This window comes from Erythrolamprus reginae, chromosome 7 (assembly GCF_031021105.1).
Source record: "Erythrolamprus reginae isolate rEryReg1 chromosome 7, rEryReg1.hap1, whole genome shotgun sequence".
NCBI lineage: Eukaryota > Metazoa > Chordata > Lepidosauria > Squamata > Dipsadidae > Erythrolamprus > Erythrolamprus reginae.
The window spans coordinates 87080142-87101380 of NC_091956.1; the positions used below are offsets into that span (position 1 = coordinate 87080142).

The 21239-nt window shown below is 58.5% G+C and overlaps 2 protein-coding genes across 2 annotated transcripts in view; one reads left to right on the forward strand and one right to left on the reverse strand.

Annotated features, from left to right (window-relative positions):
- The window catches only part of LOC139170668 (actin-binding LIM protein 2-like), a 3275-nt gene extending 2625 nt beyond the window's left edge, over positions 1-650 (forward strand). The window contains exon 5 of the mRNA XM_070758161.1: positions 627-650. Coding sequence (XP_070614262.1) covers positions 627-650 — 24 coding nt within the window. The remainder of the gene's footprint in view (positions 1-626) is intronic.
- A 23-nt stretch (positions 651-673) lies between these two features.
- LOC139169996 (solute carrier family 2, facilitated glucose transporter member 3-like) lies at positions 674-12512 on the reverse strand. Its single transcript, XM_070756699.1, has 10 exons — positions 12392-12512; positions 9309-9407; positions 6074-6234; positions 5493-5733; positions 5039-5201; positions 4428-4615; positions 3411-3515; positions 2934-3035; positions 2096-2299; positions 674-1409 (listed from the first exon to the last, which is right to left on the reverse strand). Exons 1-10 carry the CDS (start codon positions 12422-12424, stop codon positions 1224-1226), a joined length of 1482 nt encoding a protein of 493 aa, XP_070612800.1. The 5' UTR covers positions 12425-12512; the 3' UTR covers positions 674-1223.
- Between the last annotated feature and the right edge of the window lie 8727 nt (positions 12513-21239).

Consider the following 21239-nt stretch of genomic DNA (forward strand, 5'->3'; position numbering starts at 1 on the left):
TCCTGAAGTCTGAGCTGCCTCGTCTTCTGCACCCCCAAAATCTCACTTTTCATTCATTGAACAAGAAAAGATGGTAAAAACCACTTAAGCAAGGAACGTCTGGGCTCCCCCCCCCCATGTAATCGTATCATGAAGGAGGAAATGACACCGGTCACCAGAATCGGGAGGTCAAAAGAGGCCGGAGAATGAAAAGCCCCCCCCCCCGCATTGCCTCCTTTAGAAAGAAAAAATGGCTACTCTGGGGGGGGTGACACACACAGAGGGAGCAAAGGTGGTAGCTGCACCTGCACCACCCCGGCTTTCCCCCAGCCCAGCGGGGGCCTCTGCCGTCCCTCCGGTGCCCCCAACCGGGAGACCCCCCCTGGGCAGAGGGGCCAGCAGGAGGGTGCTCGTGGAGGAGGGGCCTCGAAGGTCTCCCCAGCAGGTCCCTGGCTCCACTTGCACCCCCCTCCCATCCCCTTTAGCCCCCCCCCTCGCCCCCCCAGCCACTGCCAGGGGCTCCTCCGCATTCCCGGTGGGGGGGAGGGTCCCCTGGGGCTCCCCAGGCTCATCAGCCATCATCACGGGGGGGGGGGTGTTTTAAAGAACCCCCCCCCCTGGTGCCTCTCACTGGTCCTTCTGCTCAGAGCTTGAGTGTTGCACAAAAATAAATATTTCCAAGTGACACAAGGAATAAATTAAGTCTAGCAAATTGTTAAAAAATTTAAAAACAGTACTTCTGACCTTAGTTTCCAAAACAAAGAAGAAGACACCTCTCCCTCCCCCCCCCACCAACACCCCCATGTGCACTTGACCAAGCGGGGGCCAAACAACGTCTCTCGTGCCCCCCTCCTTCTTTCTCTGGGTCAGTCCCATTGCGCTGCGCTCCCACCCACCCTGTACAGGAAACATGGCAGACTGGGGGGGGGGGGTTAGGGGGCTGGGGGGGAACTCACAGACAGACACGGAACTGGCCTCTAAGACACGGATGACCCACACCAGGGAACGGCTTGGCCTCCACGTCAGGGGTGGACAAGGGGCCGGGAGCCCTCCCTCCGTCCATCCCTCCAGGGAAGGGGCAGGGCGACCGTTCGGCATGCCCCCCCTCTTGTCCTGGGGGAGCCCTGGATGGCAAGGAAGGGCCAGATGGAGCCACAAGGGACACAATGACGCAGCAAAGGGACAAGCAAGGATTGCGGCCGGCGGGAGGCGGGATCAGGCATCTAATTTGGGCTGGACGCTGGTTAATTCCACCATGGAGCTCTTGGGGCCGGTGGCCGGAGCAGACCGTTGGTGCTTTGCCTCTCGAAGCCTCTGGAGATGTCCTCAAAAGTCCTGCCTTTGGTCTCGGGGACTTTGAAGAAGGTGAAGAAGAAGAAGAGGAGGAGGAAGGTGACGAAGATCAGGAAGACGTAGGGCCCAAACGCTTTCTGCAAGGGAAACCAGGGAAACGGTCGTCTTTGGAGGGTCACACCTGCAGCAAGGAGCGAGAGGCCCCGGGGGGGGGCAGGCAACAGCCCGTTTCTCCCCCCCTCCCGCCACTCCCCCACTGGAACCTATCACACCCCTCTAATGACCTCCGGGAGTGGGTTTCATTCACCTCCAGACCCACACGCAACACCACTGCCCACGCACAGGAGCATCCTGGGTGGGTGGGGGAGCCATTCCTGCCGCCAGCGCCACCAGTTCTTAGAACCGGCCCAGGCACAACCCACCGTGGCCAGACGAGGTGGATGGCGTGCCACCAGAAGCAGCAGCCACCCAGGGCCACCCCAGGAGCAGGAGTGGCCAGGATCGGGGCCTTCTATGGCTTGGCTCTTCACCAGGGAGCAGAAGCAAGAACTTTGCTCTCCAGTTAATATTGATTGCAAATCCCCCCCACACACACACACATACACACACCCTCTTCTCCTGGGCTCCAACGTCTCTCTCGCTCCTTGTGAGACGTTAATAATCCCAGTAGTAATTTCATTGCTGCCTTTACCTTCTATGAGGCTTTTAAGAATAACATTACACAATTTCCCCATCTCCTGCACCTCCACCTCTTCCGTATATCTGCTGTGGCCCCCTGAGCCCCCTCCCCTCCCCCCCCAAAGGCCCCAGGTGGAGTCCTTACCTCTGCGTAGGGGAAGAGCATGCCCACCAGGAAGTTGGAGGCCCAGTTGCAGAAGCCGGCCACGGCCACGGCCGCAGGGCGAGGGCCCTGGCTGAAGAGTTCGGACACGATGAACCACGGGATCGGCCCGGGCCCAATTTCAAAGAGAGCCACAAAGGCGAAAGTGCCAAAAATACTGACGTAGCTCATAGCAGGCACCAGGTTCTGCAAGAACAGAAAGGCAGAGTCGAGCCTCTTGTGACCCCATCCGGGAACCCCCCCTTGGGTCAGGAGGTCCAGGCAGGGACGGGGCCGCTCCTCCAGCAGCACCCACCAGGGGTCATTTTTTATAATTATTATTTCTGGCCTTGTTTGGCCAGCAAAACATTTTAGCCAAAGAGGAGCTGAATCTGGAGAAGTCGCCGGGGAAAATATCTCGTGGCTTCTGTGCTGCCGACACCGACTTGGTGGCACTCTGTGTGCTTCATCGGTTTTGGTTCACTCTGGCTGGCCACTTGGACACTGGGCTATGTGAGTGTGTGCACGTCTGTGTCTGCATGTGTGTGTAATTCGTGACCTTGACTTTGGGTCCTGCACCCCTAATCCGCTTGGGAGGCAAAGCCGCCTCCTCCCTCAGGGCCTTCTCTCGGTCCCTCTCTCCACAAGGCCTTGACTCTCTCGTTCCTAGGCCAGATGGTGCCGCCTGCCACTCAGCCGGGAGACCTGATGGGCGGTTCCGTGCTTGGCGGGGGAGCTGGGACCCCTCGGAGGAGATGCAGCTGCAGGCACGAGACCGCCACCCCGTTCGCTCGGGTGGGCCACTCCAGCCCAGACTGGGAGGGAGCCGCGAGCCACCTACCTTCAGTGCCAGGGCCACCGTCATGAGGGTTGCGCAGACAGCCATGCCCCCCAGGCCCACCAGGTGGAGGGTCCGGCGCCCCGCCCGCTCCACGAGGAAGAGCTGCAGAGGGGGAAGAGGACACGCGGCATTGCAGGGGGCAGCAGAGAACGTTCAAAAGACTCCCCCCCCGTGAAGCTCCCCACAATTGGGACCCACCCTGTTGCTGTGACCCCCCCCCATTCTTGGCTTATTGGACTGCCCCCTCTGGACCCCCCTTCTCAGAACCAGGGCATGGGCTGTCCATCAACGTGTCAACATGTCGGTCACCCTGGAGTGATTGAAGCCTAATGGCTCCCCACCAACCCCCAGAGCTGCCCCTGGTGTTTTCTCCTGCAAGTTCCCCCCCCCAGATTCCCAGGAGGGTCTTTCCCCTCAGAGACAACCCCCTCCCCCCTCCCTACGCAGGGGGGTCCCCTCCTCCCACTCCCCACGTACCGACACCACAGTGAAGACGGTGTTCACCACGCCGGCCCCGACAGTGGCGTAAACGGGTTGCTTCACTCCGGCATCTTCAAAGATCCCCGTGGAATAGTAGAAGACCTGGAGGCAGGAGGAGAGTGGGCGGAGGCACTCAAACCCCAGGGAGCAGGACCCTTGGAGCCCCCCCACGGCCAAGCAGGACAGGGGAGGGGAGGGGGTGCAAATTCTTTGACAGCAGAAATACGAAGCCCAACAGAGGCACCACAGGAAGGTCCCCAAGCACAAAACCTCACTGTGTCACTGACCCCCTTCTGCCCCTTAGGATCCACGCAGCAGAAGGGTGGGTCGAGGTTCGGCTACTGCAACAGGGGCTCCAAAATGCAGCCCCGCGAGCAGTCCTGGGCCTGCCTTGATGGGCATTGGCTGCCCATTAGTCTCCGGACCCAATTCAGTGTTGGTGTTGACCTATAAAGCCCTACACGGCTTAGGACCAGATTACCTCCAGGACCCGTTGGGGCTCTCAAAGTTGGCCTTCTCCAGGTCCTGTCAGCCAAACAGTGTCGGCTGGCCGGCCCTAAAGGAAGGGCCTTCTCTGTGGCGGCCCCGGCCCTCTGGAATCAACTCTCTCCGAGATTCGCACCGCTCCCACTCTGGTGGTCTCCCGGAAGATGCCTAAAACGCACTTATGCCGCGGAATGCCTAGGGCCCTCGAGCTCGGACACACCGCTCCAGCCCTGTTACGAGTGGAGACTGGATGAATGGGTTGAAGGTGTGGATGAGTCCGGTCGATAAGGTTTTTGATATGTTTTGTTAGCGTTAGTTCAAAGTTTAGTTTACGTTTTTTCGATTTCTAACGTGCTTTCTACGTATTCACTTATGTTGTGGGCCGCCCTGAGTCTCAGGAGGCCTAGAGGTCGAACCAATGAACAGACAGACAACCAGGGGGTCTTTCGGGTGCCCCCCTCCCACCTTCGTGCAGACCCAGCCCCCCTCCCTGCCACAGGGGCTCCTATGTGGCCTCCGGTGACCCACCGCGTTGATGCCCGAGAGCTGCTGGGAGAGCTGGAGGGCGATGGCGATGAGGATGGCCTGGCGGTAGCTGGGGGAGCGGAAGAGCTCCGGGATGGTGACTTTCTTCTCCTGGGACATCTTGGCGCTCTCCTCCTTCATCTCCTGGATGTCGCTGGACACGTCCGGGACGCCCCGCAGCCGCTGGAGCACTGGGGGGGCAGGAGGAGAAGGAGAGGGGCGGAGTCAGTCCGGGGGGCCTGGCCGCGTCCCCCCTCGGGGAAGAGCTCCCGCCGGATGGGGGCCCAGGGGATTCCCGACAGCGTGGCAGAACCTGATCCGCAGAACAAGGCAAGAACTGTGCCTGCCGGTTCGGAAGAGGGAAGAGCACGAGAGGCGGAGAGGCCCCAGAGGGACCCTCCTGTCGTGAGCCCCCCCCCCAAGACCCAGACGGAGCGGCTGTGGGGACTCCCCCACTTCTCTCCACAAGAAGGACAGCCGTGCCCTTCCCAGGAGCCCCCTTCTGGACAGGGCCGAAGCCTTCCTGCTCAGGACCCTTGGGGCTGAGGGGCTGCCTGGGAAACACCCCCCCCCGGCTGAAACGGGCGTGGCTGCCTCTGCGGAATGGGGGCTACCTTGGACGGCCGCCTCCTCCTCCATCTTGTTGATCAGCAGGAAACGGGGGCTCTCTGGGCAGAAGGGGAGGATGACCAGCTGCAGGAGGGCCGGGAGGATGGTGAAGCCCAGCAGGACCGGCCAGAGTGTCTCCGTCCCCAGGATGACATCCAGGCCGAAGATCTGGGAAAGCGGGAGGGGGGAAGAGGGGCCGGAGGGTCAGGCGCCAAAGCCCCCAAAGGCCAGGAGGGGGCCGGGCAGCCGGGCAGGAGCTCCTCTGAGCCTCCGGAGGACCCCTCCCTCTGGGGCTGGTGGTGCTCCCGGGGGTCCCCCCATGGCCTCCCCCCTCCCTCTGCCCAGAGCAGACCCAGAAGGTCCCTCCCCCCCGGGATCCCAGGGCGAGGACCCCTCCCTTCCCTCTGGAGCGCCCGTCTCTTCCCCAGAAAGGCAGAGGCCTGCGGGGGTCCAGCTCACCTGAGCCACCAGGATGCCCACCACGATGCCCAGCTGGTTCAGGGTGCCGAAAGCCCCCCGTAAGTCAGTGGGGGAGACCTCGCTGATGTACATGGGCACCAGGCCGGTGCAGAGGCCGCAGAAGACCCCGATGACGAAGCGCCCGATGATCAGCATCTCCACGGCCGAGGCCACTTTAGAGAGGCCCATCAGGACCCCTCCCACAATGGCCAGCACGTTCACCAGCAGCATCGAGTTCCTCCTGCAGGCGGAAGACCCGGGGGGGGACGACAGGACGTGTGTGTGTGAGAGAAAGAGAGAGACTGATCTGGGGCTCCAGCTTAGCGTCCGAATTCAGGCCGCGGCGTCTGCTTCTCAGCCCCCCCCTCATCCCATCCCTGGGCCAGCCGTGCGCTGTTGCCCTTCGTGGCAAGGGGGGGCCCAGGGGAGACCCTTGGCAGTGGCGCTTGGGGCCCTGGCCTTGTGGACCCACCCCAGGCAGAGTCCCTTGTGGTGGGGGGCTCAAAGCCCAGGAGGCTCCATCTCTGGCCCCCTCTTGGCCTGGGGTCCCTCCCCTCCCCCCCACGCCCTTCTCCGCCTACCTGCCAAAGCGGTTGACAAAAACCCCAACCGAGAAGGAGCCGATCATCCCTCCAACCGAGAAGATGGCCACCGAAAGGGACCACAGAGCGGTCTGCAGGCCCTCCGAGATGAAGGACCCCGTCCGCTCCAGCAAGGTGTCATTGAAGAAGCGCTTGAGGATCTGGTGGGACAGAGAAAAGGGAGCTCAGAGTCTCTGGAGGAGGGGGAGAGTGGGGAAGTCGGGAACAAGCAGGGCCAAACCCCCAGGACGGCCAGGAGGGGAGGGGGACAAGCTCCCCAGGAGGCCTCACAAGCACCCCTGACCTGGGCAGGTGTTAGAAGGACCCCAGAAGGCCCCCTGCAGAGGGGGAGGTCCTGCCCAAGCCAAGGGGCCCCTCCCATTAAAAGGAGACTCTTGGAAGCACTGGTGTCATTAACTTGATCCCCCTCCTCCCCCTCGGAGCCATGGGGCCTGAGGGGCAAAGGCTGGTGGGCCTCTCCTTGAACAGAAGCCTTCCTTGCCAATATCAGGACCTCAAATACAACTCAGACTGAAAAGCTCGGGATACTTTTGGGCTGAGCTGGGAGCAAATTATCTCTCTCAAAACCCCCAGCAGAGTCACGTTCTGCAGAAGGTCCTGGTGCCCTTCATCCCACTGTCTCAATGGCTTCTTATTCTAGATAAACTCAACAACAACAACAACCCAAAAAAAATAGAGCCCCACTTTCTGCAGTTTTGAGGAATGATGGTTTTTTGGAGACGAGCAGGTGTGAATGAAAAGATGATTGGACGGTGGACGTTCCTAGGATCAAATGAAAATGTGCAAGGAGAAGGCCACAGTAAGGGCCTCCAAGATCTGGACAATCAGGACATTCCTTGAACAGACACACAAATTCCTTGCGTGTCCAGTCTCATTTGGCCAACAAAGAATTCTATTCTCTTCCGTTCAGTGTTTATGGGAGTCCGTGTCTCCTCAATCATCGGGGAAAGCTGCTCCCTGCCTCTCACGTCTCCCCCCAACCAGGCAGGGGGGCCAAATGCTCCTCCGACACCCACCACGTTTCCTCCATGAAACAGGAGCTGGGGGGGCCCGAGAGTGACCCTTTTACCAAGGCACCCACAGGGCTCAATTGTTAGCAGGGACTGTAGAAGGATTTCTTCCTCAAAAGGGGAATTGGGGCTTTGTTAAAGTGGTGGGGGGAAGCCCCTCTCTGGCCACGAGCAGACCCTTTCCCTCCCTGGGGTGGATCCAGTGGATCCTTCCTCTCTCTCTCTCTCTCTCACACACACACATATATACAAACACACCCCTGGAGCTGCAGAGGCAAGGGATGCTCTGTGCGGACACCAGGGGGCAGCATGACACCAGCCCAGAGATTGGGGGGTGAGCGGGAGAGGAGAGGAGCCTGTCTAGCCCTTATCCTGTCTCTGCTCCCCCCCCCCCCCCAGAGAGGGCAGGATGGGGCCGTGCGAGTCATCTTTCAGAGTCAAAAGAGGGTCACGCGTTTCCTCCTCCTCCTCCGGTTCTGGTCGTTTTCATTAAGGGGCCGAATTCAGAGACAAATTATTTTGAGATTCCCCTGAGTCATTTTCCTTCCCGTATTTTGGCCGCAGAGTGGAAAAAGAGGATGGGGGAGGGATTGAAGCATCCTCATCCTCGTCCTTCTGTGACTCAGCCGGTCCCTCCCCTCCCCCGCAGAGCCTGCCAAGGACGTTTCACGGCTGCTCCCTGCACTGACCACGTGGGGCATCGTGGACCTGCAGCCCACCTGGCTGGCACGTGGCTGGGGAGGATGGGCCACCCTTGCCGGGAGTGTCCTTGGGAGGGAGGGCCAGAGACGGGGGGGAGGGGAGGGCTTGCCAGGGGGCCTCAACCCTGCAGACCCCTCCCCAATCTGGCCAGAGGTTCAAAAGAGAGCAAAGGAGGAATGTTTTTTCAGCCTTGTGAGGTTCTCCTAATGCAAACCTCTCAGTCCAAAGGGAACTCCCGCAGGACTCCTGGCTGGTTTCTTGCCTGGCCTACCTCGCAGGGCTAACGGGGGCCTTTTCCAAAGACCTAGAATCCCAGAGGATCCCAAGATCTTCTCCACTGCCCACTTAGATCGCAGATCCATCTCCTTTGGGGCTTGAGGGGGGCGGTATCCTTCTCAAATTGTTCCTAAATTTTAGATCTTGAATAAAGGGGATTCTTCTCCCCCCCCCCCCCGCCCCATGAAGCTAGAATGACCTTAATTGAGCCTTGAGCCTTGGTGGCGCAGTGGTTAGAGCGCAGCACTGCGAGCTGCTTCTGCTGAGGGTTGGCTGTAGTTCAGCGGTTCAAATCTCACCTCCAGCTCAAGGTGGACTCAGCCTTCCATCCTTCCCAGGTGGGTCAATTGATTGTTGGGGGCCAAATGCTGACTCTCTGTAAAGCACCGTGAAGCGGGATATCGTCTCGGAAGACGGGGGACACCCTCCGTAGTGTGAAAGCCCTGAGAAGCGGCCTATGAGCCTGAGTGCCACTGCTATTAATTCAAAATGCTCAGCCCTGCGAGTTGTCCAGGACTGGGGTGATTTGCCAGAGTTCTCCAGAGGGGAGGGCGACTCTCAGCCTCGCCCAAAGAAGGAAGACCACCCCCCTCCCGGATGGAGACTTGGTTCTTCCCGTGAGGCAGGGGAGGCATCGTCGCTCCGAGGGAGGGGGCCCAACGGAGGCTCAGCTGAGACGGCCCCACTGGCCCCAGATCCCCCCCAGGAGCCCCGGAGATGACTGGAGAGGCGCTCTGGCAGGCCCTTCCCCAGTTGAGTGGAGGGAGGGGGGAGCCCAGCTGTGGAGAAACAGCTGCCAGAGTCAGGCAAGGGTGGGGGCTGCACCAGGTGCTGGGAAGGCTAGAGCCTCCCCCCCCCCCCGAAGGGATTCCCTCCCTCTGAGCTCAGCCATTCCGGAGGCCTGGACGGTTACTCAGCCACTCCAGGGTTGAGTCAGCTTGGCTTGCAGGGCTGGGGAAGGGAAAGGCCCAGGCAGCCGCCCCCTCTGCCCTCGGCTCTCTTTCCCCCAGGTGTGGGTCTCCCTGCCACCTTCTCTGAAAGGCGGCCCAGCAGTATTTCAGAAGCCGCCTTCTCGTCAATCGAGCCCTGACTGTGTCCCGCCTCCCTCTAGTTCCGCCCCTATCCCTCCCCATCTTTGGGGTAACAACAGATTCTCCAGGCGTACAAACCCCCCCTCCCAGAAAGCCCCCCTCCCCGCAAGGCCTTGTCTCCCCCCCCCCTTTTACCTTCTCAGGAGCATTGATGACTCCCGTGTTGTACCCGAACTGGAGGGACCCGATCGCGGCCACAGACACCGCAGTCAAGAGCGAGCAGGTGATCTGCCTCTGCAAAAGAACCAGGGTTACAGCTCCCCTTCCTCTCCCCCCCAGGGCAACCCTCCCCCTCCACGGGGGTCTTAGGAAGGCAAAGCCCGCGTGGTCACCATTCCCTGGAGGCTGGGGGGCCTCCGAGCCAGCCGGGCCCCCTAGCAACTGCCTGGACAGTCCCCCCATTCAGAGGGTCTGCCTCTTCCGCTGGCTTCTTCTTAGGGCTGGGGGGGGCTGGGGTCGCCCGGCTGGCTTCCTGCCTTGGGTGGAGCCTGAATTCAGCACCCCTCGGCTCCTGGCCTGAACCCCCACCCCATCCAGGGCAACATATCTTGTTCTGAGGGGGGGGGCTAAAGGCTTCAGGCCAGTTTCACTCTCTGCCTCTCGCCCAACATCTACGGGCACCTAGAGCTCCAAGTCTCTTATAAAACCCCTTATGCTGCCTCCTCCCCAAAATACCTCTCCCCCCCCCATTATCCTTTCCCCACACCCACCCCTGGCAGATGGGCTCTCTACCTACCCAAGAGTCCAGGTTTCCATAGCAACAAGTAAAATGAAAAGGCATGTGGGAATCAGAGCACTAGCCTCATCTTTTATTACCAGATACTGTATTACCAGAATTAACAAAGTATCTACTTTAACCTTGATCAAATAAACCATCTTTAAATTCCTTCTTTTTAACAATCTTAACCTTTAATCACTTCAGATAATGTTGTAGAGCTTGGTTTCATTTTTTCTTTGGTCCTTCTCTCAAAAGTATTTCAAATTTTAACATCTGTTTTGAAAATCCAGTGTAAAATAATTATCCTGGTCACTCTTTCAGTTTATGTATATGCCTTTTAATTATTGAGGCATCAATTGAAGACCAAGATTGTGGGGGGCAATATGCTGGCTCTGTTAAAAAGTTCTATTGCCAACATGTTGTAAGCCGCCCTGAGTCTAAGGAGAAGGGCGACATAAAAATTGAATGAATGAATGAATTGGTTTCAGCGTAGGATTTTTCCAAATCATCCTTATGGTTTGGTCATTTGCAAGTCCACTTTCAGGTCAGTCTTGTTTGGTAAAACCTGGGCCCCTTTCATGAGATCTCTTATATAGATAGCCCATGAGGGCAGACTCTTTTGAAATTAGCTTCCGGGTCCCCTATTCAAAAGCATCTTTCAGAACGTCCAATGTAAAAGTTTCCTGCTTCGTCCTATATTAAGTCAGAGTTAAGTATTGCTGTCCTTTAATTGTACTCTTTGGTTCTTTCTGGTTCCCTCTAGCGTTCAAAGTACAGTACCATCCTATCGTTTTTGTTATTGTTGTAAGAATTTATAGCAACGGCATTTTCCCTCAGAAAGTAGTCATATAATTAATTTCGAATTTTAATTTCAAATATATTTGGACTATTAATCAGTTTGCAACTTTCTAAAATCAACATTTTAATGATCCCTTTCCTCTTTATTCTACAAAAACATCCTTAAACTTGTACAGAATTAAAAACTTATTTCACTAAAGATTGAAAAAAATTCAATCTTTATAAAATTATACAAACATGTTTTCTGAATGGTCCTAAAATCTAAAAACAAAAACAAACAACCCCCCCCCCCCCCTAGCAAATGTGGTTAGAAAAGGAAGTTACAAATCCATTGTCCTTTGGAAGGCAGAAAATTGAGCAAGCTGCCTCTTTCCTCATCTTCCTGAGTTTCAAATTCACTGCAGATTGTTTGTGGGTGACCCCCAGTCTTCTTCTCCCGTGGTCCAGAGAGGAACCTTTGCTCCCAGTGAAGCTGTGTTCATGCTGCCACCTCTTCCCCATTTTTGTTTGCATTTTGACTGCCCTGGTTTGCTTCTTAGTGATGCCAAAAGGAATCAGGAAGAGGCAGAGACCCTGCTCTCCTGTGGTTGCACAGCTGGATTAAAAGGGACACGTACATTGGGAAGGGGTCTCGTGGCCCCTTTCAGGATGGAGGTTGTGCCTTAAAACTCCAACACAGGTCTGGCTGAGGCTTCCTAGCACCCCTCCTCTGAGCTCCCCCTCTGAGATACAGGGGGAATCAGCCAAGAGCCCAAGGGTGGCGGGGAAGTTACCTGAGGCAGGTGGTGAAGGGCCAAGGAGGAGCCCCGAGGCTCACCTGCCCCGGCTACGGAGCTACAATGTCCCCACACTGCCAGGGTCTGAAGGACTGTGAGATGGGAGGAGATCCCTGGAGCAGCAGCCTCTGGGCAGGTGAAGGGCCTGGAGGGCTTCGCTTCTGGTTTCCCTGCACGGGGAACAGCCATATCGGCTAGCCAACCACCACCCCTGCTGCAGCCCCTCTGCCTTCCACCCCAACTGAGGGAGGCTCCTGTTGCAGGCCCACGTCCTTTGCAGCCACGAAAATACAAAAGGGGGGTGGGTGAGTAGGGGAGAAGAGAGGCAGCAAAATGGCAGGAAATCTGCGAGGGAGCAGTCCTCCCCTCCCCTCCCTCCCCTCCCCTCCCCCGCAGGGGCGGCTGGCATTTGCGTCGGGTGGATCCTGCTCCCCACGCGGAGGAGCCTTCTTCCCTTCCACCTCCGGGTGACCTTGACACCTGCTGGGGGGGTCTTCGGTAAAACTCAGCACGGGGAGCAGCCCTACCGGACCCCCCCCTCTACACCCGGGACCCTTCCGGAGCTCCCACCGGTCGGCCTTCGATCTCGCTTCCTCCCCCCTCCCCACTCTCTCGCGGACGCGGGTTCGCCTCCGAAGGGGCCCCTGCAAAGAAGCCGGCCGAAGTAGCCTGAGGCAGTCCGGTCCGAGTCCTCGCTCCTGCGGCCGGGGCGACTTTCCCTCCCGAGGCATCTGGAGAAGCGACTCCCGGTCTCTCCGCGGGATGCCCGGAGTGGTGGTGGAGAGGGGTCGATTCCCCCCGGCCCGTCTCCGCCACCTGCGCCCGCCAACCGAGCCAGGCAGCCCCGATCCCGCGCCTCTATTCCGCCCGGGCCCCCGGGGCCCCCAACCGCCACGCGACGCCCCCCCTCTCCGCCCAGCGCTGACCTTGCCCTGCTCCGCGTAGTTGATCGCCTCCATCCCTCGCGTCTCCGTCCGTCGCTCCGTGGGAATGGCTGCTGCAGATGCGCCGATTCTATGCCCGTCCAGCCGCCGCCGCCTTTATAGCTGCTGGGTCCTGTAGGGAGGGGGGGCGCCGGGCGAGGGGTGCGGCTGCCTCGCCCCCCGATGACGAGCGCGGGGCGGGCGGTTGGGCCACCAGACGGGCGGGGGCGGCGGCGGGACTCCCAGCCTCCCCTCCCCTCCTTGTGCCGGGCGGGCGGACAGCAAAGCTTCTCCGGCCAGCGGCGGCCAGCGCCCCCCCCCCCCCAATTCCCTCTGGAGCCCTACCCAGTGCTACAGCGGCTGCCAAGCCGGAGAAGCCGCCCCCGGCCAGGCTCTTGCCCCAGGGACCCCCGGGCGGGAGCTGCGAGGGTGGCGGTGCCCGGCGTCCTTTTCCCGCCCTCGCCCCCCCCCCTCCGGGCTTGAGCCGCGCTCGGGCGGAGGGAGCGGAGCGGGGCTGCTTGTGGCCTGGCACCGCCGAGGTTTCCCCGCCTGGCTTTGCTCGCGGCCCGCGTCTGATCTGGGGGGTGGTGGTGTTGGCGGGGCTCCTTCCTCCCAAGAAGCAAAGCCTCCCAGGGGGCGTCGGCAGCGGCTGAGAAGAACAGGGGCGCTCGTGGCCTTCGTGGGTTCGGGGCGGGCTGCTGACGAGCGCGACGTGCCTTCTCGCCGCGAGGCTCCCTCCCTCCGCCGGCCCCTCCCGGCCTTCCTCCCCCCTCCCGGCCTCCGAGTGGAAAGAGTCGGCTCAGCATCATCGCCGCCCGCCGCACTGCCTTGCTCAGTTGCCATGGCAACCAGCCCGACATCCAAAGCGCGGCGGCGCCGTGGCGCTGGCCATGCCGGGCTCCGGTGCCTGGCGCAGGGCTGGGTCCCCTCTGGGGCGCGGCGCCCGAAGGCCCAGAGCGCCTCTTGGGGGGCTCAAAGGGAGCCCAGCTCAGTCCGGGCTGGAGAGCCTTCCGGTGGGTTCCAGGCGGGATTTCAGGTCCAGGGGGGCCATTTCTCGCAGGAGGGCTGGCAACGTTTATTTATTTATTAATTAAATTTGTATGCCACCCCTCTCCGTAGAGTGTTGATGAGACATGGGCATACCCAGGGAACACTCTTCAAAGGCAGCCCCATGTAGAGAGTGTTGCAGTAGTGGAACCTCCAGGTGATGAGGGCAAGAGTGACTGAGCTCCAGATGTTCTGCTCCAGCTCTGCAGGGTTTTATTTGATGCCTAAAGCAAGCCGGTCATTTGCATGGCCAGTTCCCGATCCTGTTTGGCTACTTTTTTAGAATTTATCTTATCTTCTAGAATAGATTCAGGGCTGAAATTCAAATTTTTCCCTATCAGTTCTTGTGAGTGTGGCCTGGTGGGCATGGCAGGGGGAGGATGCCGCCAAATCTCCCCTCCTGCCCCCCCCCCACTCCTGGGCCCAGGCAGAGGGGGTCTCTGCAGGGTCTCCCAACCCGTTTCTCCAGAACCTGCTGGGTTTCTCCCCTGAATAGATTGGTGTGTGTCCCCTATAGAGTGACATGCTTCAAGGAGGTTCCCCAAAAGTTGAGTTTTGCCCAGAGTCTCTCCTCCTGGCCTCTCGCTGTTTCTGGGCATCGGGTGAAGATTCAGCCCCCAGATTCAATGGCCCTTCCTGAAGAAAATGCCCCCCCCATCTATTAAAACAAGGTTTCATTGTACTGGTGATTCACAAGATTTTGATGTTGCAAAGATCTGAGGACCAAATTGCAAATTCAACTGTTGTCCAATTAAATATTCTGCCCTTTTAAAAAAAAAATTGGCCAATTGAAATTCTTCTTGTAACAACTCACTTAAACCGATCAATGATAAGCTGAATCAGTCACTTGGGAGAAGCATAAAATTTTAAACTGAGGTTGTCTGGAATGTAGCTTATTATGTGAGGGTCAAAAGTATATATACTACACACCCTCTTGACTTACCTTGCAGACTTGAAATGCAGGAATGCAATGGAGCCACTGCTGAAATAAATTGTGTCCCAATTGTTTCTGTAATATCAGAAAGCTCATTTAATCACCTCTAAATTGTTGCACTCCATTAAAAATTGGAAGTGACAGTGAACAGGCAAGGATAAGGGAAGCAGGAAGAGGGAGATTATGATCCCGCTATATAGAATGCTGGTGAGACCACATTTGGAATACTGTGTTCAGTTCTGGAGACCTCACCTACAAAAAGATATTGACAAAATTGAACGGGTCCAAAGACGGGCTACAAGAATGGTGGAAGGTCTTAAGTATAAAACGTATCAGGAAAGACTTAATGAACTCAATCTGTATAGTCTGGAGGACAGAAGGAAAAGGGGGGACATGATCGAAACATTTAAATATATTAAAGGGTTAAATAAGGTCCAGGAGGGAAGTGTTTTTAATAGGAAAGTGAACACAAGAACAAGGGGACACAATCTGAGGTTAGTTGGGGGAAAGATCAAAAGCAACATGAGAAAATATTATTTTACTGAAAGAGTAGTAGATCCTTGGAACAAACTTCCAGCAGACGTGGTAGATAAATCCACAGTAACTGAATTTAAACATGCCTGGGATAAACATATATCCATCCTAAGATAAAATACAGAAAATAGTATAAGGGCAGACTAGATGGACCATGGGGTCTTTTTCTGCCGTCAGACTTCTATGTTTCTATGATAAAATTGAAGGTTAAAAGGCTCATCAATGTAGAAAATTAACAATTTAATAACTTTTCCGAAAATAGGATTAATAAACATTAATGTTTATAAAAGTGTTTGCCCTTTGATGCTTTCTAAGGAAAACGGCAATTGTCAGGAATATCAGCCGAACATTCCATCAATCCGCCCCAAACACCCCACAGAGGTGAGGTGACAGACAGGCAGGCAGGGGGCCCTGAGGAAGAGGCTGTTTTGCAGGGTCTGACATAGTGGTGTAACAGCTAATGGGATACCCAGAGACTGGTCAGGGAGACCGATGGAGCCACAGCTATTGTTTCCCCCAACACCTGGCAAATCCAGGTGGTATTTGGGCACAAAAACGGCCCCCCCCCCAGTGTGGAAGCGAGTGCCTGGAAAAGACGACCCTCCCCCTTCACTTGCTCCCACTTCCCCGCACAGGACGCAGGACGAGGCGCCTTTGCCAGTTCTGGAGCATCAGAACCAGACGGCGCCAAAGGCTTAGGGTCTGGGGCTGCACAACAGAAACGGGAGAATTAAAAACGGGGGGAGATTAAGAAGGCTCCATTCTGCCCCCCAAGTAACGTTCAGGAAAGAGAAAAGATGCGAACGTGACACAGCTGCTCAGGCAGATTCTTTTCTCTTTTTTTGGCCTAGGCACAAAAATTGGAGTCATTCAACTCAAACCATTCTATAATTAACTTCCCAAGAAGTCAGAGAAAGTGTCGCTGGCTGAGTTTTCTGATTAAATTGGTGATGAAATCAGAGTTCAGAGGAAAAGCGGAAGAGACCTCTGCGCCCTTCATTCTTGCTACAGAGGCCACCGAGCTGAGCATCACCTGCCGTTTCTCACCGGTGAGTGGAGCTGCCTGCGGTGGGGCAGCTGGAGAAACCAGCCCAGCCTTGTGTGGCTGAGTGGGGGGCGCAGGGAGGGGGGAGACAAGCAGAGCTTCAGAGGGGGAGAGAGGGGGAGAGAGGGGGAGGGAGGGACACCACCACCACCCTGTCCAGGCTCATTGCTACTCTCATGGTGGGATTTGGCCGCTTCCTCTGTACCTCTGTACCTGTGGATGGATTATTTTGGCCAGCCACGTTGCACTGAGTTGCCAAATGAAAGGGGCAGCAAAGAAACACCGGAGCAGAAGAAATGGTCAAGTGGTTGCTAGCAATAGCAAATTGCATCCAGCTCAACACTTTGGGCGATTTTATTGCCTTTTAAAGCAATGAATCACATCCAGAGAAAAAGACGGTGTCATTCTACACCAGGCGCTTCCTCCCCCCCCCATTGGGATTTGTGTGAAGCATTTTAGGGCTTCGGACAAATGGCGCAATCAGAGTTCTGAAAGGAACCACGTTGTGAGGCGGCCTTATTTCCACCTGAATTCTTCCAGCGATGAACTTCAAGGCGATCTCGGATCCTTCGTCCAACACGTGGGTCAGAAAGGGGCCTGAGAAGCCTTTTCCTCAGACCAGACCAGACACGTGGCCGCCCGTCTTTCCTCCAAGTCCACAGGTGCCGCTGTTGTCCGTCCGTCCCAGGTGAAGAGCCCCCTCCCTGGGGAGCTCCCCCCCCGCCAGACTCCCTGCTCTTGCCCTGCCTGCAGCCCTCACAGGGGAGGGAAGGCCCAGGCCCTCTCTGAAGGTGGGAGGGCGGCTTGCCCCTTGGGCCCAACAGAACCGGCTCCTCCAAACCAGGGGTGAAATCCAAAACTTCTTCTTCCCACCGGTTCTGTGGGCGTGGCTTGGGGGCGTGGCAGGGGAAGGATGCCGCACAATCCCCATCCCCCCTCTCCCACTGGGGGGAGGGGCGGCGGCCAGTGGTGGTATTTGCTGGTTCTCCAAACGGCTCACAATTTCCACTTTGGGTTCTCCAGGACCCGTCAGAACCTGCTGGACTTCACCCCCTTCTCCAAACCCTTTTCTTTCTTTCTTTCTTTCTTTCTCTCTTTCTCTTTCTTTCTTTCTTTCTCGCTGTTGTCCCAGCATCCTCTTTCCACTGTAGCCACCACTGAAGCCGGATCCTGGCCACGCCTTCCTGAAAAGGGGCAGTGGGCAGAGGAAGAAAGCTGGCAGGGGGCCAGGGCGATGCCAGGAAGCCACCGGAGGAAGTGGGGGAGATTGTGAGAAGCCCACAGGAAGTCAGCGTTGGGCCGCCGCAGGAAAGGGTGGGGCCACGAGGGTGGAGGCCTTAACCTGGTTTTCTGAAGTTCCCATTTTGAATGAGCAGATCCAAGGGTTCAAGTCAAGGGCTCGCCCAGAAGTGGGGCCAACTCCACCAACCTTTCAAGGACATTCCAACACCCTTAAATGTGCTACACCTTGAGAGCACCGGGGATCGTGGCCAATGGCTTGATGCCTTGTGGCCCTTCCAATCTCCAGAAGGGCTGCCACTCAAAGGCCTCCAGCTCAGCAGGGTGCAAAGAGAGTTCAAGCACAACGTCCTCCCCCACACAACTTACCCACATCAGCTGGGGGAGGGAAGGAAGGAAGGAAGGAGGGAGGGAAGGAAGGAAGGAAGGAAGAAGGAAGGAAGGAGGGAGGGACAGAAGGAAGGAAGGAGAAGGAAGGAAGGAGGGAGGGAAGGAAGGAGGGACGGAAGAAAGGAAGGAAGGAAAAGGAAGGAAGGAAGGAAGGTGGGAGGGAAGGAAGGAAAAGGAAGGAAGGAGGGAGGGAAGGAAGGAAGGAAAAGGAAGGAAGGAAGAAGAAAGAAGGAAGGAAGGAGGGAGGGACGGAAGGAAGGAAGGAAGGAAGGAAGGAAGGAAAAGGAAGGAAGGAGGGAGGGAGGGACGGAAGGAAGGAAGGAATCAATTGTTTCTTTGGAGCCTTTCTCCACCCACCCTCCCTCCCTCCCTTTAGTTGTGGGGTTTTGTTTTGAGTGACTCCCAATATCTGGGCTCCCAACACTCCCCCCCCCCAGTATGAGTGCCAAACAGGGCCATTCTCATGAGCCCCCCAGGAAACAAAGCCCTGAAGGGCATTTTGACTGAAGAGTCCCCCCTCCCCCAAGCACTGCAGGAACCTGCAAATCTCCTCAGAAAAGAGATGCAAAATTGGTGGGGGGGGGGAGTTTCACAGATCTGTATTTTGTTGATGGTCCTTGGTTACGCCCCCCCCAAAGCCGGGACTTCTTGCCTTCAGTTCTATTGGCCCATGAGCTGAGCTGCCCCCCCCCTTTGCTCCCCCCTCCAGAAGAAGCACCAGGGGATTCCCCCAGCCATTCAATGTTGGGGGGGGGGGGAGAGGAGGAGATGGAGGGGGCTTTGAGCACAGCAGTTGCAACCCCTCCCAACCTGCAAAGGGCGGCTGACCCTCGGCCCAGAGTGGCTGGAGGGCCATGGGACGCCTCCTCGCCCAGCCCTCCCTGGCTTGTTCCGTGCAGTCAACACAAGCAAGAGCAACCCCCCCCCAAACTCTCCTGAACGGGGCGCCTGCTGTGGGTTTTTTCCACTCCCCACCTCTCCCCTCCCCTCCTCCGGCCGCTGCCAGGCCACGTGGGAGTCCAAAAGCTTCGGTGCCCACTTCTCCTCCGTTCTCGGGGCCAAAGGGGGGCTGGGGGGGCAGGGGCCGCACCGGGGGTCTTGGCCGGAGGCTCTGGAAGATAGGGCGGGGTGGGAAGCGTGGGAAGGAGAGAAGGGGTCCCAGGTCCGAGGAGGGGGCGGGGGGGTTGCGGACCGCCCCTTCCTGTACTGCACCTGCGGGGCAGGTTCCCATTCCTGCCCCTTTCACTATTACTAGGAGGGCCAGGAAGGGAGACCGCGGCGACGGCTGTTGGGCGGCTGCTTTCTTTCCCCCCCTTTCCCTTAACAGCCAGGACTTCTGCGCAGGCGCCCTCCAGGTTGAAGCTAACAGGAGGGGGGGCTGCCCTTCCAACCGCTCTCCCCCCCTTCAGGGCCCGGGGACTCCCCGCTTCTTCGGGGCCCCTGCAAGAGCTCCCTGTGGGAGGCGCCCTGAAGTAGCCCCCGAGGGGCGCGAGGAGGACGCCCCCCCCAAAGGGCCACAGAGGGTCCTGCGGCCGCCAGCTCCCGGGACGCAAAAGAAGCGGGGCAGGAGGCGGAGGAGCCGGGGGCCCGGAGCTCCCTGAAAGCCGCCCGTTGCAGAGGGAGACGGGGCCTTCGCGGCTCTGGAAGCAGCGAGTCCGGCAGGCGGGCGGAGAAAGTCTGTGCCCCCCCCCATCGCCCGTCACGGCCTCCCGCAGGCGAGGGGAGGGTCGCCGGCTCCGAAGGGCCCGGAAGGGAGCGACTGCCGCCTTTGGGCTCCGCTTCCTGCCGCCCCTCGCCCGCCGCCTTTCCCGGCTGATGCTTGGCGCTTGGGGGGCGGGCGGGGGATTCTGGGAGTTGAAGTCCACCCATCTTAAAGGGGTGCGGGGAGAGTGGGAATGGGAATGGGGGGCGTCGAGGGTGGTTCCACCCAGGCGGTGGGAGAAATGTGGGTGCGAGTGTGAAGATGAGCAGCGGCCGCGGAGGATGCGGGCTTGCTGTGTGCGGGACAGTGAGGCGGGTTCTGACGCGGCCCGCAGGGGAAGCGCCTCGTCTGTGGAGGAAGGAGGCAGAAGACGCCGGGCGCAACCTGCAGCCTCGGAGCTGAACGTTTCAGGTCGCCAGCAAACGGTTGAGAAAACAGCCCAGTCACGGCGGCAGCAGCAGCAGCAGAGCCGCGTTTTCCAAATCTTCTATTGCAACAGCCCATTGCAACCCCAGCGTGACTTCAGCACGGCCGAAAAGGGGGTGGTGGTGAAAAGGGGAACCGGAAGGTCACCGGGGGGGGGACAAGTGCCCCTGGGCGAAGAAACAGCCTGGGAGGAGGGAGGAGCTGCTAGTGGGGGGGGGACACATCCCTCTTGGGGGGCGAGAGGCCGGGGCCACATCAGCGGGGCTGCCGGGCCTTCCAGCGGCTGCAGAAATTGGGGGGGGGGCGGCGGCGACAGAAGCCAGAGCGCCGACGGGCCCCCTGGAAGCCCCCCGCCAGCTGCGCCATCCAGACGAGCACTAGAACGTGCGAGGACCGATTGATGCCTGTTGATTCCTGTGAAAACGGACCGCAAATGTGTTGCGACACGGGGGGGAGAGCGGGAGGGGGATTCTCTGCAGGGGGTGAGTCAGAAGGTGGCTACTTCAGCGACGCTTCCTCCGCGCAGAAACCTCAAAGCATAGCCTTTTCGCCTCCTCCCCCCCAGGTGCAGACTGCCCCGCCCGACTGATGGTCTTGGAAGAGGGGGAGGGGAGCGCCTGGCCTTCTTCCGCCTTCCCCTCTGTGTGTGTGTGGGGGGTGTGTGTTGAATGCCGGCCATCGCAGCCTCCGGGAGTCCCCCTCTCTTCCCCCTAGGACATTACAGAGGCCCTTCCCATGGGGGGTGGGACAGGATGAGCAGCTGGGCAAAGATCCAGCCAGAGGGATGAAGGGGGCAACGGGCAGGCCCTTCCTTCAGGTGGCCCATCCCACTGGGCTCCGCTGCCCTCTGGCCCAGAAGGCCCACTTGTCCTGAGAGGAGGGTGGGGGGATCGGACACCCAGGGGCCCCTGAAGCAGCCAGAGAGAGAGCCCACCCTCCTGCCAGAAGTCCCTACAGTTGGAGGAGACGGGCCCTTCTGGGGCTCGAAAGGGGAGTTTTCTCTGGGGGCTCTTGGGCAGCAGCAGCCCTTCCGCAGAGGCCCCTGGGAAGGGTCAGGGCAGGAGTAGCATCCATAGCCACGGCACTTAGGCCCACCTGCCGCTTCCTGGTGCTCTTCCAGCCCTCCCTAAGAGAGTCCGCCTCTTTCCCCCAACCCTCTGGGTCTTCCTTTGACCCACATCTGAAGGAAGGATGGAAAGGCTGAGTCAACCTGCAGCCGCTGGTGAGATTCGATCTGCCAAAGTGCTGGCAGCCGGTGATCAGCAAGAGTAGCCTGTAGTGCTGCAGTCCAACCACAGTCCTGCCCGGGGCGAGGGGCAAAGGTCGGAGGGCCCAGAGGCTGAAATCAGGAATAACTGGGTGGGAATGGCCTGCAGGGGAGGGGAGCCTGCAAAGGCCCTGCCCTCCCCTCCCTCCACTCTGACCCTGCAGGAGCCCAGAGGGGGGGGAGCCGTCCCCATTCCTGCCCTGGGCCGGACCCTGCCAGAGGGGAGGAAGGTGGGATGCCCAGTTTGAAGTGGCTGGGGGTGACCTC

Bases quoted from the DNA above. Each gene is read 5' to 3' on its own strand.
- LOC139169996 (XM_070756699.1), bottom strand. From the start codon at position 12,424: ATGGAGGCGATCAACTACGCGGAGCAGGGCAAG. The intron at 9,408-12,391 runs GTCAGCGCTGGG...GTTCTTTTGCAG, and splicing joins ACTACGCGGAGCAGGGCAAG to AGGCAGATCACCTGCTCGCT. The intron at 5,202-5,492 runs GTGAGCTGGACC...CCGCTTTCCCAG, and splicing joins TGGGCATCCTGGTGGCTCAG to ATCTTCGGCCTGGATGTCAT.